Here is a 12,668-nt window from a genome sequence, read left to right as displayed (position 1 = left end):
TCAGGACCATTTTGGCAGTATTACTTTAGTGCCTTGTTGCAAACAGAATGCATGATTGGAATATTTTTGATTCTGTACAGGCTTCCTTTTCACTCTGTCAATTAGGTTAGTATTGTGGAGTAACTACGATGCTGTTGATCCATCCTCAGTTGATTTCTCCTATCACAGCCATTAAACTGTTTCATCACAGCCAGTAACTGTTTTAAAGTCACCATTGGCCTCATGGTGAAATCCCTGAGCGGTTTCCTTCCACCCCAGCAACCGAGTTAGGAAGGACGCCTGTACTTTGTAGTGACTGTGTATAGATGCACCCTTTAAAATGGTAATTAATAACCTCACTATGCTCAAAGAGACATTCCATGTCTGTTTTTCTACCAATAGGTGCTTTTCTTTGCAAGGCATTGGAAAACCTCCCTGGTCTTTGTGGTTGAATGTGTGTTTGAAATTCACTGCTCGACTGAGGGACCTTACAGATAATTTTATGTGTGGGGTACCTGGAGTCATTCAAAAAACACTATTATTGCACGCAGATTGAGTTCATGCAACTTATGTGAATTGTTAAGCACATTTTTTACTCCTGAATGTATTTATGCTTGCCATAACAAAGGGGTTGAATATTTATTCACTCAAGACATTTTTCATTTTTTATTAATTTGTAAACATTCCGAAAAACATGATTCCACTTTGACATTATGGGGTGTTCTCTGTAGGCCAGTGATCAAAAAACCTAAATGTAATCAATTCTAAATTCAGGCTGTAACACAACCAAATGTGTCAAGGGGTATGAATACTTTAAGTTACAGGCCTACCTCATTGTAACTTTGTTCCAAATGCGTCAAGGGGTATGAATACTTTAAGTTACAGGCCTACCTCATTGTAACTTTGTTCCAAATGCGTCAAGGGGTATGAATACTTTAAGTTACAGGCCTACCTCATTGTAACTTTGTTCCAAATGCGTCAAGGGGTATGAATACTTTAAGTTACAGGCCTACCTCATTGTAACTTTGTTCCAAATGCGTCACGGGGTATGAATACTTTAAGTTACAGGCCTACCTCATTGTAACTTTGTTCCAAATGCGTCAAGGGGTATGAATACTTTAAGTTACAGGCCTACCTCATTGTAACTTTGTTCCAAATGCGTCAAGGGGTATGAATACTTTAAGTTACAGGCCTACCTCATTGTAACTTTGTTCCAAATGCGTCAAGGGGTATGAATACTTTAAGTTACAGGCCTACCTCATTGTAACTTTGTTCCAAATGCGTCAAGGGGTATGAATACTTTATAAGTTACAGGCCTACCTCATTGTAACTTTGTTTACAACGATTTTTTTAAAATGTCAGCAGTTGAATCTGAGACTCAAGATACCACCGTCATCCTTTTGTGTTTAATTGAATCCCTCAATTATGGTCAGTGGAGTCCATACACAACCCATACATAGCAAATGTATGTCAGTGTAACCCATACATAGCATTAAAGCATATATTACCCATACATAGCATTAAACCACACATTACACATACACAGAATTAAACCATACATTACTCATACATAGCATTAAACCATACATTACTCATACATAGCATTAAACCATATATTAACCATACATAGCAAATGTATGTCAGTGTAACCCATACATAGCATTAAAGCATATATTACCCATACATAGCATTAAACCACACATTACACATACACAGAATTAAACCATACATTACTCATACATAGCATTAAACCATACATTACTCATACATAGCATTAAACCGTATATTAACTATACATAGCAAATGTATGTCAGTGTAACCCATACATAGCATTAAAGCATATATTACCCATACATAGCATTAAACCACACATTACACATACACAGAATTAAACCATACATTACTCATGCATAGCATTAAACCATATATTAACTATACATAGCAAGTGTATGTCAGTAACCATACATAATATTAAACCATACATTACCCATACAGAACATGGGAAAATGGAAACAGAACAGACCTAGAGTAGATAGATTGCGGTGGGGAACGGTCAGTGTTACAGGGGTTATGTAAACCTTTACCAAGAATGTTACTCTATGGTTTCTGTGTATGCTCCCAAATGGGATGAGTGTATTCAGCCCCAAGACATTTGATAATGAGGAATTACAGTTCATCCTATCTTACGAGAGGCTACATTATGTTCAACATTATATCTTTTAGTTCCATGATTAATATTCAATTTCAAGATTTGGGTTTGGTCCCTAAGCCATCAAGCAACTAGAGACTTTTCCTTTCAAAGTACAGACATGTTGTAGCCTACAGACATGTTTACAAGTTCCTGGTACATTTTTTCTTACTGTTAATAGAAATAAATAGTGTAGTGCAAAAGAGTGGGCTTGAAGTCTCAAATAAATGACCATGCAGTCATAAGATCCAGAAGGGAGCCTACACTCATGATAAATAATGCAGTACACACAATTAAAACAATTATTTTCAATTTTATTGAAAAGGAGTAGAAATACATGCAGAATAAAACCAACATTCCTTTCATATCAACCTGTGGGTCATTCCTTCTTTGTTTTTGATGTAATACAGTACATAACTGCAAGTAGCCCTTTGAGAGTGAGCACAACCAAATTAATTAATCTACAAGATCTCTCCTTGACCTAAAGTAGCTGCTCAATTAAAAAAAAATGAAACATAGTATTCCCAGTCCTGCTAAAGGCCTTATCCACAGTATTACCAAAAGCTCCATTTATCTCCCCGAAAACCAGCGAACAGACAGTTGTGCAGCGATTTTTATGAATCACTTTAGGCTGTGAATGCTTATTTTGGTCTTGTTGTTTTCAGTGAGATAATCAGCATCTATCCTCTCTATATGACACAGAAAACTAAAGCGTTCCCTATCCTATCCTTGACGTTGGTTCAATAATTTGAATTCCATTTCGTTCGTTTTTCCTTCTTCTGTGAACTCAATGCACACATCGCACAGTTTGTCTGGAGATAAATCAGATCCAGCCTGAACTGTGCGATGTAGTAGGGATGTGTAGTTTCCAACAGGCCAATATTCTATATAGTTTAGCGCATAAAACATGGTAATTAACTACAATGACCATAATCCACTGCGCATCTACTTGTCCGGTCTGTGTTTATTTTATGCCTGCTCTTGAAGAGACAAGAATGAGCAATCGTGAGCTTCGCTAGGTATCTCTACCTGAAAATACATGATCTAAGTGATTGATAGTTAGTATTCAGCAGTCATAAAAGTATGCCTTATTTAAGTTGAAGAACTACAAAAGTGTGATTTTGTCAGACAACATAGGCAGCAGCTCAATAGAGATGCGATGATGACCTGGAATGAAATAGTAAAGTCATCAAATAAAACTAATGCAATATACACAACTGAAATGTGTTATTAAAGTAAAGTAATGTGAATAAATTATGGTTAGTAAGTGATAAGCAGTCATTTGTATTTATTTAACCTTTATTTAACCAGGTTAGTTGAAAACAAGTTCTCATTTGCAACTGTGACCTGGCCAAGATAAAGCATAGCAATTCGACACATACAACAGAGTTACACATGGAATAAACAAAACAAACAGTCAATAATACAGTAGAACAAAAGTCTATATACAGTGAGTGCAAATGAGGTAAGTTAAGGCAATAAATAGGCCATGGTGGTGAAGTAATTACAATATAGCAAAATAAACACTGGAATTGTAGATGTGCAGAAGATGAATGTGCAAGTAGAGATACTGGGGTGCAAAGGAGCAAGATAAATAAATAAATACCATATGGGGATGAGGTAGGTAGATAGATGGGCTGTTTACAGATGGGCTATGTACAGGTGCAGTGATCTGTGAGCTGCTCTGACAGCTGGTGCTTAAAGCTAGTGAGGGATATATGAGTCTCCAGCTTCAGAGATTTTTGCAGTTCATTCCAGTCATTGGCAGCAGAGAACAGGAAGGAAAGATGACCAAAGGAGGAATTGGCTTTGGGGGTGACCAGTGAGATATACCTGCTGGAGCGCGTGCTACGGGTGGGTGCTGCTATGGAGACCAGTGATCTGAGATAAGGCGGGGCTTTACCTAGCAGAGACTTGTAGATAACCTGTAGCCAGTGGGTTTGGCGACGAGTATGAAGCAAGGGCCAACCAACGAGAGCGTACACTACCATCATGGTCTTGTATTAATTGTTTTATTCTGTGTTACAGCATTCAACCCACATAATGCATAGTGCATTTAATGTTACAAAAATGATCAAAACCAACATCGAAAACAGATTATTTTTTAAATAAAAAGTACTAATTGCTCAGCACTACCAGTCAGACAAGGGTCCAGGTGTCATCGGCAGAAATATACCAAACCTGTTATCTTCATCTCATTTAAAAAAATATATTTTATTTTACCCCCTTTTCTCCCCAATTTCGTGGTATCCAATTGTTGTAGTAGCTACTATCTTGTCTCATCGCTACAACTCCCGTTCGGGCTCGGGAGAGACGAAGGTTGAAAGTCATGCGTCCTCCAATACACAATCCAACCAGCCGTACTGCTTCTTAACACAGCGCGCATCCAACCCGGAAGCCAGCCGCACCAATGTGTCGGAGGGTACACCGTGCACCTGGCAACCTTGGTTAGCGCGCACTGCGCCCAGCCCGCCACAGGAGTTGCTGGTGCGCGATGAGACAAGGACATCCCTACCGACCAAGCCCTCCCTAACCCGGACGACGCTAGGCCAATTGTGCGTCGCCCCACGGACCTCCCGGTCGCAGCCGGTTACGGCTCTGATGGCACAGCTGGCGCTGCAGTACAGCGCCCTTAACCACTGCGCCACCCGGGAGGCCCATATCTTCATCTCAGTATCTTTATCTGCATGAAGAAGGAGAGATCTGAATCATCAATAATACCCCTCTTTTCACAATGCTGGCAGAAGCATTTACAAACTAAGTAGGGTGGTGACAGTATAGAATCGCTGTAGGGGAGGGAAGGAGGGAGGGGGAGAAAGAGAGAATCTGAACTACTGATATCCTAATATAGAGGATGAAACATTGGAATCGACACAAACAACATGCTCATAGGGATTTAGCAAACCAGACAGACAACCTTAATGACATAACCTAATCAGATGTATATGCACCATGTCAAACAAACACCTCTGATATCACCTTATCAAATATCACTATATCAGTACCATATCACCTATCAAAACAATCAATGTAGCTATTAAACAAGTTATTAAACTAACAAATTCACATAGCCCTACAATTTACATTTACATTACACACATACTCACATTACAATCAAACACATTAGCAAAGGGAAGTGGGGATTGGAGGATGACTAGGCTCTAATGGTATCTAATACACAGTACTGAAAGGCACCAATGAATAAGATAGCATCACTGATTCAGAACCACCAACTAAAGAGAGGACAGCAGCAGCTGCATAATCACACCCATCGTGTGTGCCAAATGGCACCCTATTGCCCAGTGCACTACTTTTGACCAGGGCCTATAGAGTTCTAGTCGAATGTAGTGCACTATGTATGAAAAAAAGAGGGCCATTTGGGAAGGAGCCAGAGTCCGGATGTGGATTAAGATCAATGGGGGATGCACATTTAATTACTCTCCTAAAAGTTCAATTAATGTGGTAGAGAAGAGATTACCACAATGTTTTAAAACACCACAGTCAGAGGGCACATCAAGCACTTAGCCCTGGATGTTAGGCATTAATCCATCCCTCATCACTACCACACCATCATGTTGGGGTGAGTAAATATGAGATTAATGATACCCCCAGTCCCACTCTATGATATCCTAATACATTGTTATACACATGAAAATAACTGTGAGACATTAGCCACTCTTTGCTGCAATGTCCAAACTGGCATACTGGTTAGAATGAAGCAATGAATTGTGCATTATACGTGGTATGCTAGTATGGACATTGGAACGAACGCAGCCTCTGATTGCACCTACTATCAGAACAATGGTGGTTTAAGTGGAAAAGCCTCTGCACTGAGCGTCTCATTTAAATGAATATGTTGTAAATGAGGAAACAGATGTGGAAGTAAAAGATGAGATTTCTCTCTGTCCACTTTGCTCCGGCTCCCATGCCAAGCTGCACTTACATGAATCTCTGGGAGATAGTTTGGCTCTAAACACAAACAGCAACCTCTTCCATAATTTATTGCCATAACAACTGCCGCATAGTCAATTGAGAGTTTCCAGAAATTCATCTCACCCCTTCTTAAATGTGGGATATCGGTATTGACAGGAAATGATAACAGTAAGCCTCTGCATTTTTCTCAGTGGCAGGTAGCAAATGTGTAGAGCATGTGGAAAACCTTTACAACGTTTTTGTTTGTTTACATCAGCAAACAGTCCAATGTTATACCACCTCTTGTTTCTGTAGAAACACCAGAAGCTGGACCTGTGTAGAGGAATCAGGGTACCTTGGTCACATGGCATTATGAGCCTTATGTGAATGAGTGAATGATATTGTGGTCGTGAAGGACAGACATACTGCAAACCCACTGACAGAGACGCCAGGCACAGCAGTAACAGTAACACTGTGCCAGCACTTAGCTGGCACTCCTACTATTCACACAGTGTCTCTTCCTCCATGCCTGATATGACACTAGTTTGAAGACCTGGTAATCACTTGGTCCACAATGACTCACTGACTCTATGTCTTGGAGGAGGTTGCTGTCTCACAGCTCTCTAAACACAGCACATGTGTGGCTTCATCTATTGGGTCTACTGTGGTGTGTTTTGTGGTGTTGAGGTGCATTGTGGAATGTTGTGGTGCATTGAGGAGCATTGTGGTGTATTGTGTAGCATATGTGCCCCCCATCAATGCCCCCCATCAAAGTGGATGTGCACAGTAATTCTACCCCAGGGGGTTCCATTATACACAACCCAATCCTATGGACATTTAGCTGCATGGGGAATCAAAGAACAGAGGAACAGGGTAAAATCCTAATCCTTACCCTCTCTACCCATTGGTTGGGGGTCAATGGTTGGCCCATCTATCTAGCCCTGACCACAGCTTGACTGGAACCCCTGCTGCAATAGAGAAGCTGGGCAGTAAAACCAACAGAGGTCTGGAAGATTGGAGAGGGACCTGAGACTAGCTTCCTGCTGCCCTGTATCAGCTATTGCGGTACCAAAGCACACAAGCACATCAGGACTACAGCATTAGACTATCACTTTGTCTGACCATGTGTCTATGCAAAACCTCTTCCAGCCAGGGAGGAACCCATTTAGAACTGGGGTGGTTGTTGATGCTACAATCTAGATAGCTGGGCAACAGGGCAAGGCAACTTCATATGTTTCCTTTGATCTAAACCATTAACCCCCAGTACAAAGCCATGCTACTCTCTCTAGCCTATACTGTCCTGAATAGCTCAGTCTGGGCAAAGTTTGCAAACATTTTGTAACAATGTGCACTGAGAGTCAGGAAGCAAGTACAGGAAGTGAGTGTTTAATAAATAAAGGGCACAGAAAACAAGGAACACGAACAACGCACTGACATGGACCAGAGTCAATAACACCAGAGGAAAGAACCAAGGGGAGTGACAGATATAGGGAAGGTAATCAAGGAGGTGATGGATTCCAGGTGAGTGTCATGAGGCGCTGGTGTGCTTGACGATGGTGACAGGTGTGCATAATAATCAGTAGCCTGGTGACCTAGAGGCCGGAGAGGGAGTATACGTGACACATTTACACTTTGTGTTGCTGTTGTTTTTAAGAGAGATGATATTTGATTTGTTGTCTGCTAATAATTACATGCACAAGTTTCACTTTTAAATAGCTGCTTTTTCAACCGTGTTGAGAAGAACACAGTGTTATGGAATAAAGGCTGTTATAATCATAACATGAGATAATGTTGCAACTTCTGATTCATTTATCATTTACACGAGTCACACAAGATGTTTTGAGCTGGGGTGCTTCTTAGGGAGGGGCATTTTGGGGATTTTTTGGGGGGGGAAGAAATGGGCGTTCTATAAAGGCATTTCATGCAATTCTACATCACTTACATGTTAGAAGACATCAGCAGAATATTTTTTAATACCAATACAAGTGGCCAAATGCAGGCTACTGCGAAACTTGCTTTTCAGGTAGGATGCAATTTCTATTCATAATAATTTGTTTTATCATTATTAATGTATATCATTATTATTGTAGGCCTATTTATTAATCTAAACCAGTTCTTTAAATATGCAAACTGTGTTTTGTTTAATTCTGTTGAGACATTTTCATTGGTTAAATTAAGTTCAATCTTTTTTTAAATTGTGTGCTCCATATTTAGTTTAAGATCAGTTAATGATATTTATTTGAGAAAAGGCCTAACCTATTTCTTTCATTTCTTGGGTTTGGTAGGCCTTTATTGGTAATTGCTGCAATATGGCCTGTTAACTTTTTGAAGGTTTAAACCAGTTCGCAATGGTTTTGTTTCATTCTGTTGAGACATTTTCTTTGGCTAAATGAACTGTAATGTTATGTTTGCAACGATATAATATCCTGCTCATATTTTCCATATAAACAGTGGCTTGAGTTATTTTTGATATTACCCTAATAAAGTTTAGAAACTTTTGGTGTGGCTATTAGCCTATTAGCCTATTATTCTGCTGCCCTATGGTATGAAGGCAGTGCGCACCGGCGCTCTAACTGACTCTGACAGTTGTGTTTTAGGCCTACCCGAAAAAAAAAAAAAAAAAACTTTATTTAACTAGGCAAGTCAGTTAAGAACAAATTCTTACTTTCAATAAAGGCCTAAGAGAACACTGCCTTGTTCAGGGATAGAACGACAGATTTTCTAACTTGTCAGCTTGGGGATTCGATCTTGCAACCTTTCGGTTACTAGCCCAACACTCTAACCACTAGGTTACCTGCCGCCCCAGGTATCCGACTCCTATGATCTAACAATATGATGCTTATCTTTATCAAAAATATTCTGATCGAAAAAATGACAAATTAGCCTCCTGTATACCTACACTGTATATCTCTATAGTAGATGCGGTAGCCTATCTGACAAGAGTAAAGAAATAGACGTCGGGGTCGTAGCATGCCACCGGCATATCTCTCTCTGGGGCTACGCCTAAAGCTTCTCTTCCTTTACATGTGTTTGTATATGAATATCATACAGTGGCCTAAACCTATAGGTCTCTTCATTCATGCAATGCCCTAATGCATTTAGTGCTCACATCTCTGACAGCTGAACCATGAGATCATACCAGTTCAGTCAAACCACTAGTCTCCATAAGCAAATAGACTCTTAAGTGCAGATTCAAATGTACAGCAGGCCTAGGCTGTACTTAAAAGTGTACAATCAGAGTGTTAGTCTATGTGTCAATAAATGATGCACTTGAAAGTAGATCACGGGGTCAATCAGGAATGCAATAGATAACCATGGGAAAATGGATATGTAAAAAAAACTAAACAAATCTGGGTGGAAAAATAACCTTCAGAAAAACGTCACTCGCTGTAAACCACACACATTTCCATAATGAAGATGCAGTGGTAGAGCTCTAACCACTAAAATCTTCAGAGCGCACATATGCACTTGCCCGTTATACATGAAGCACTTTGATGTAGGTACCGAGGGCGAATCAGCATTTCTAATCAATATTGGACACACCCATATTCAAAGTAGCCTACCAGTTGCAACAATATAACAATTCACCGCTGTGTTACTTGTTTGCTGTGCCCGAAGAACTAAAGACCGGGCAACTAACTGGCAAGTATGGCGGCCTACGGCTACACAGTAACCTATTGCCGCTATGTGCCTACCTCCTAGAATACTTCAAGCTTGAGTTGGCTGTCCAACTATGAAGTTTATTCTAGAAAAAAATGCATTTGGAAAACACATATAGAAGTTTCTGCCATAATGCTTCGACACACCCAGCCTAACAAGACTACCAAAACGAGTCGAAGATCAATAATAACTGTAGGCTATGCAGTGCACAGTCCACATTTATAAAACCATTCATAATAGCATAAAGGTCCGTCCCGGAAAAGCAGTCTAAAATCCTGCAACAAAAACTTCTAACAGCAATAGTCATTGGTTACCATCATATCGTCGGACCTATGCTACTGATCCGAATATGAAACTCTTTATTGTGTGTAATGCATTGACAGAAGGATAGCCTATAAGACTTACTAAACAATTCAAACTTACGTAAAAACGAAGAATAAGGTGGTGGATCCCACAAGAAGAGTGGCTGCAGTGGATACCGGGATGTATTTGGTGGGTTTAAATCTCTTTCCAACGCTGTTGGGCATTCTGTAATTTCCACATTCCTCAATTATTTATTCCAATTGGAGATAGTATACATATGTAAAGATCCAGTCTGCAATATCTATAATTAACGATTCAGCCAATCCGTATTTACTGCCGTTAAACGCACACAGATCCAAATATAGACAGGCAGAAAATACAGCGCTCCAAAAGCTTGGAAATCCACTACTTTTCTGCTAGCAGCACTACCGATGTCACTTTACTATGGTAATGAGGAAACCTTCAAAAATAAAAGTCCGCATTTCAACATATTGCAAGGTGGATAACTCAATCAAAAGATAATATATTTTAATCAATGTCGATTTGTATTGTGCTTATAAGCAAATGCAAGAAGAAATTTATAGAAACACTTTTACATTTGTTTAAAAAAACATTATTTGATTGACTGACATGATTTGACAAAACACTTGGATTACCCCTGGATGCCACCCAAGTCTAAAATCAATTTAAAATAAAAGGCTATTATACAATGAGATTGTAGTAACATAGTCCAATGGTTCCGTTCCAGTTGCATGTATGATTAGTGAGGATCATACCCAGAGAAGAATAGGGCAGTTACCAACTGCAGTCTAGAATAAAGAAAGGGATGTGTGTGGCAGCAACATAGTACCTGTGCAAATGAATAGTGATTAGGTCCATTGCACTGCTACATTGCTGCATTCAGGGAGCATTTTCCTGCCTGAAGAGTTGAATCGTGTTTTAGCTGACAGATACACAAATCATTTTAACCTCTGTATGCAAAAAAAAAAAAAAATCATTCGCTGGATTTCATCGACCCACTTCTATCTTGTCTTCAGTGGGTAGGCGAGTATTTGAGACAAAGTTGGAAATTGGTGAAAGGAGAGGCAACTCCATAAGATCTAGATTTCCGTGTCATACCAGCATGTAAAAGTAATTTAATGCAACAAGCTGGTCAACTCTGTAGACGAGTGCAGTAAGAAGGAATACAGGTCCCGGATGGGCATGAATTCCACAAATCTTGCTGACATTTGTGACATTGTTGATGTTTGCATAGGTCTTGGAAGCAGACATAATTTCACATTAGTAAGCAGCTCTATTAACAAAATCAAGAAACCAACACAAACATCAGACCTAAAAAACTGACCCAGAAAATCCAGATTGTAAATCCTTTGATGAACACCATTTGCTGATGAATTTGAAAGTGATATACAGTGAATGCCAAAAGTATTGGGACAGTGACATATTTGTTACTGTTTTGGCTCTGTACTCCTCCAGCACATTGAAATGATACAATGACTAAGAGGTTTAAAGTGCAGACTTATTTTGAGGGTATTTTCATCCATATCAGGTGAACCGTTCTTGTGCATAGTCCCCGCATTTTAGGGGACCAAAAGTATTGGGACAAATTCACTTATTTCTGAAGTAAAAAGTTAAGTATTTGGTTATAATGTTTCTAGACACTTCTACATTATTGTGGATGCTACCATGATTATGGATCATCCTGAATTAATCGTGAATAATTAATATAATACACCCCTAACAACAGAAAAATGCTAACCTCCCCTGTTATTGTAATGGTGAGGGGTAAGACGTTTGCATGTCTAACTTTCTCACATATTCATGATTCATTCAGGATTATCTCTAATCATGGTAGCATCCACATTAACACATTAATGTAGAAGTGTCTAGAAACATATCCTATTCTTATTTACAATAAAAGTGACTCCAAAATGACACAATACATTATTTACCATTCATTTCAATTGGGCACAAAATAATCTGAAACACAACCAAAACACAAAGCAAATGCATCCAACAAATTTGTAGTCACAAGCTTGATGTAGTCGTGTGTCACATTCTGACCTTTATTTCCTTTGTTTTGTCATTATTTAGTATGGTCAGGGCGTGAATTGGGTGGGCAGTCTATGTTTGTTTTTCTATGTTTTGGGGTATTTCTATGTTTCGGCCTAGTATGGTTCTCAATCAGAGGCAGGTGTCATTAGTTGTCTCTGATTGAGAATCATACTTAGGTAGCCTGGGTTCCACTGTGTTGGTGGGTGATTGTTCCTGTCTCTGTGTTTTGCACCAGATAGGGCTGTGGTTGGTTTTCCACGTTTATTGTTTTGTAGTGTTCATGTTTATCTGTTTTTATTAAACATGAGTCAATATAACCATGCTGCGTTTTGGTCCTCTACTTCACCACAGGAAAACCCTGACAGAATCACCCACCAACCAAGGACCAAGCGGCGTGGTAAATGTACTTAACAAGTCATATAATAAGTTGTATGGACTCACTATGTGAGCAATACTAGTGTTTAACATGATTTTGAACGACTAACTTATCTCTGTACATCACACATACAATTATCTGTAACGTCCCTCAAAAACAAGGTTTTCCAATGCCTCGCAAAGGGCACCTATTGGT

The 12,668-nt window shown here is 39.4% G+C and overlaps 1 protein-coding gene across 1 annotated transcript in view; it reads right to left on the bottom strand.

The window, feature by feature from the left end:
* Positions 1-10,429, bottom strand: part of zdhhc8b (zinc finger DHHC-type palmitoyltransferase 8b) — an 89,767-nt gene extending 79,338 nt beyond the window's left edge. The window contains 1 exon segment of the mRNA XM_029638139.2: positions 10,163-10,429. Coding sequence (XP_029493999.2) covers positions 10,163-10,266 — 104 coding nt within the window. The 5' untranslated portion in view covers positions 10,267-10,429.
* Between the last annotated feature and the right edge of the window lie 2,239 nt (positions 10,430-12,668).

Source organism: Oncorhynchus nerka, linkage group LG27 (genome assembly GCF_034236695.1).
Source record: "Oncorhynchus nerka isolate Pitt River linkage group LG27, Oner_Uvic_2.0, whole genome shotgun sequence".
NCBI lineage: Eukaryota > Metazoa > Chordata > Actinopteri > Salmoniformes > Salmonidae > Oncorhynchus > Oncorhynchus nerka.
The sequence above is the reverse complement of the archived record's forward strand: the minus strand, read 5'-3'. Positions and strand labels throughout refer to the sequence as shown.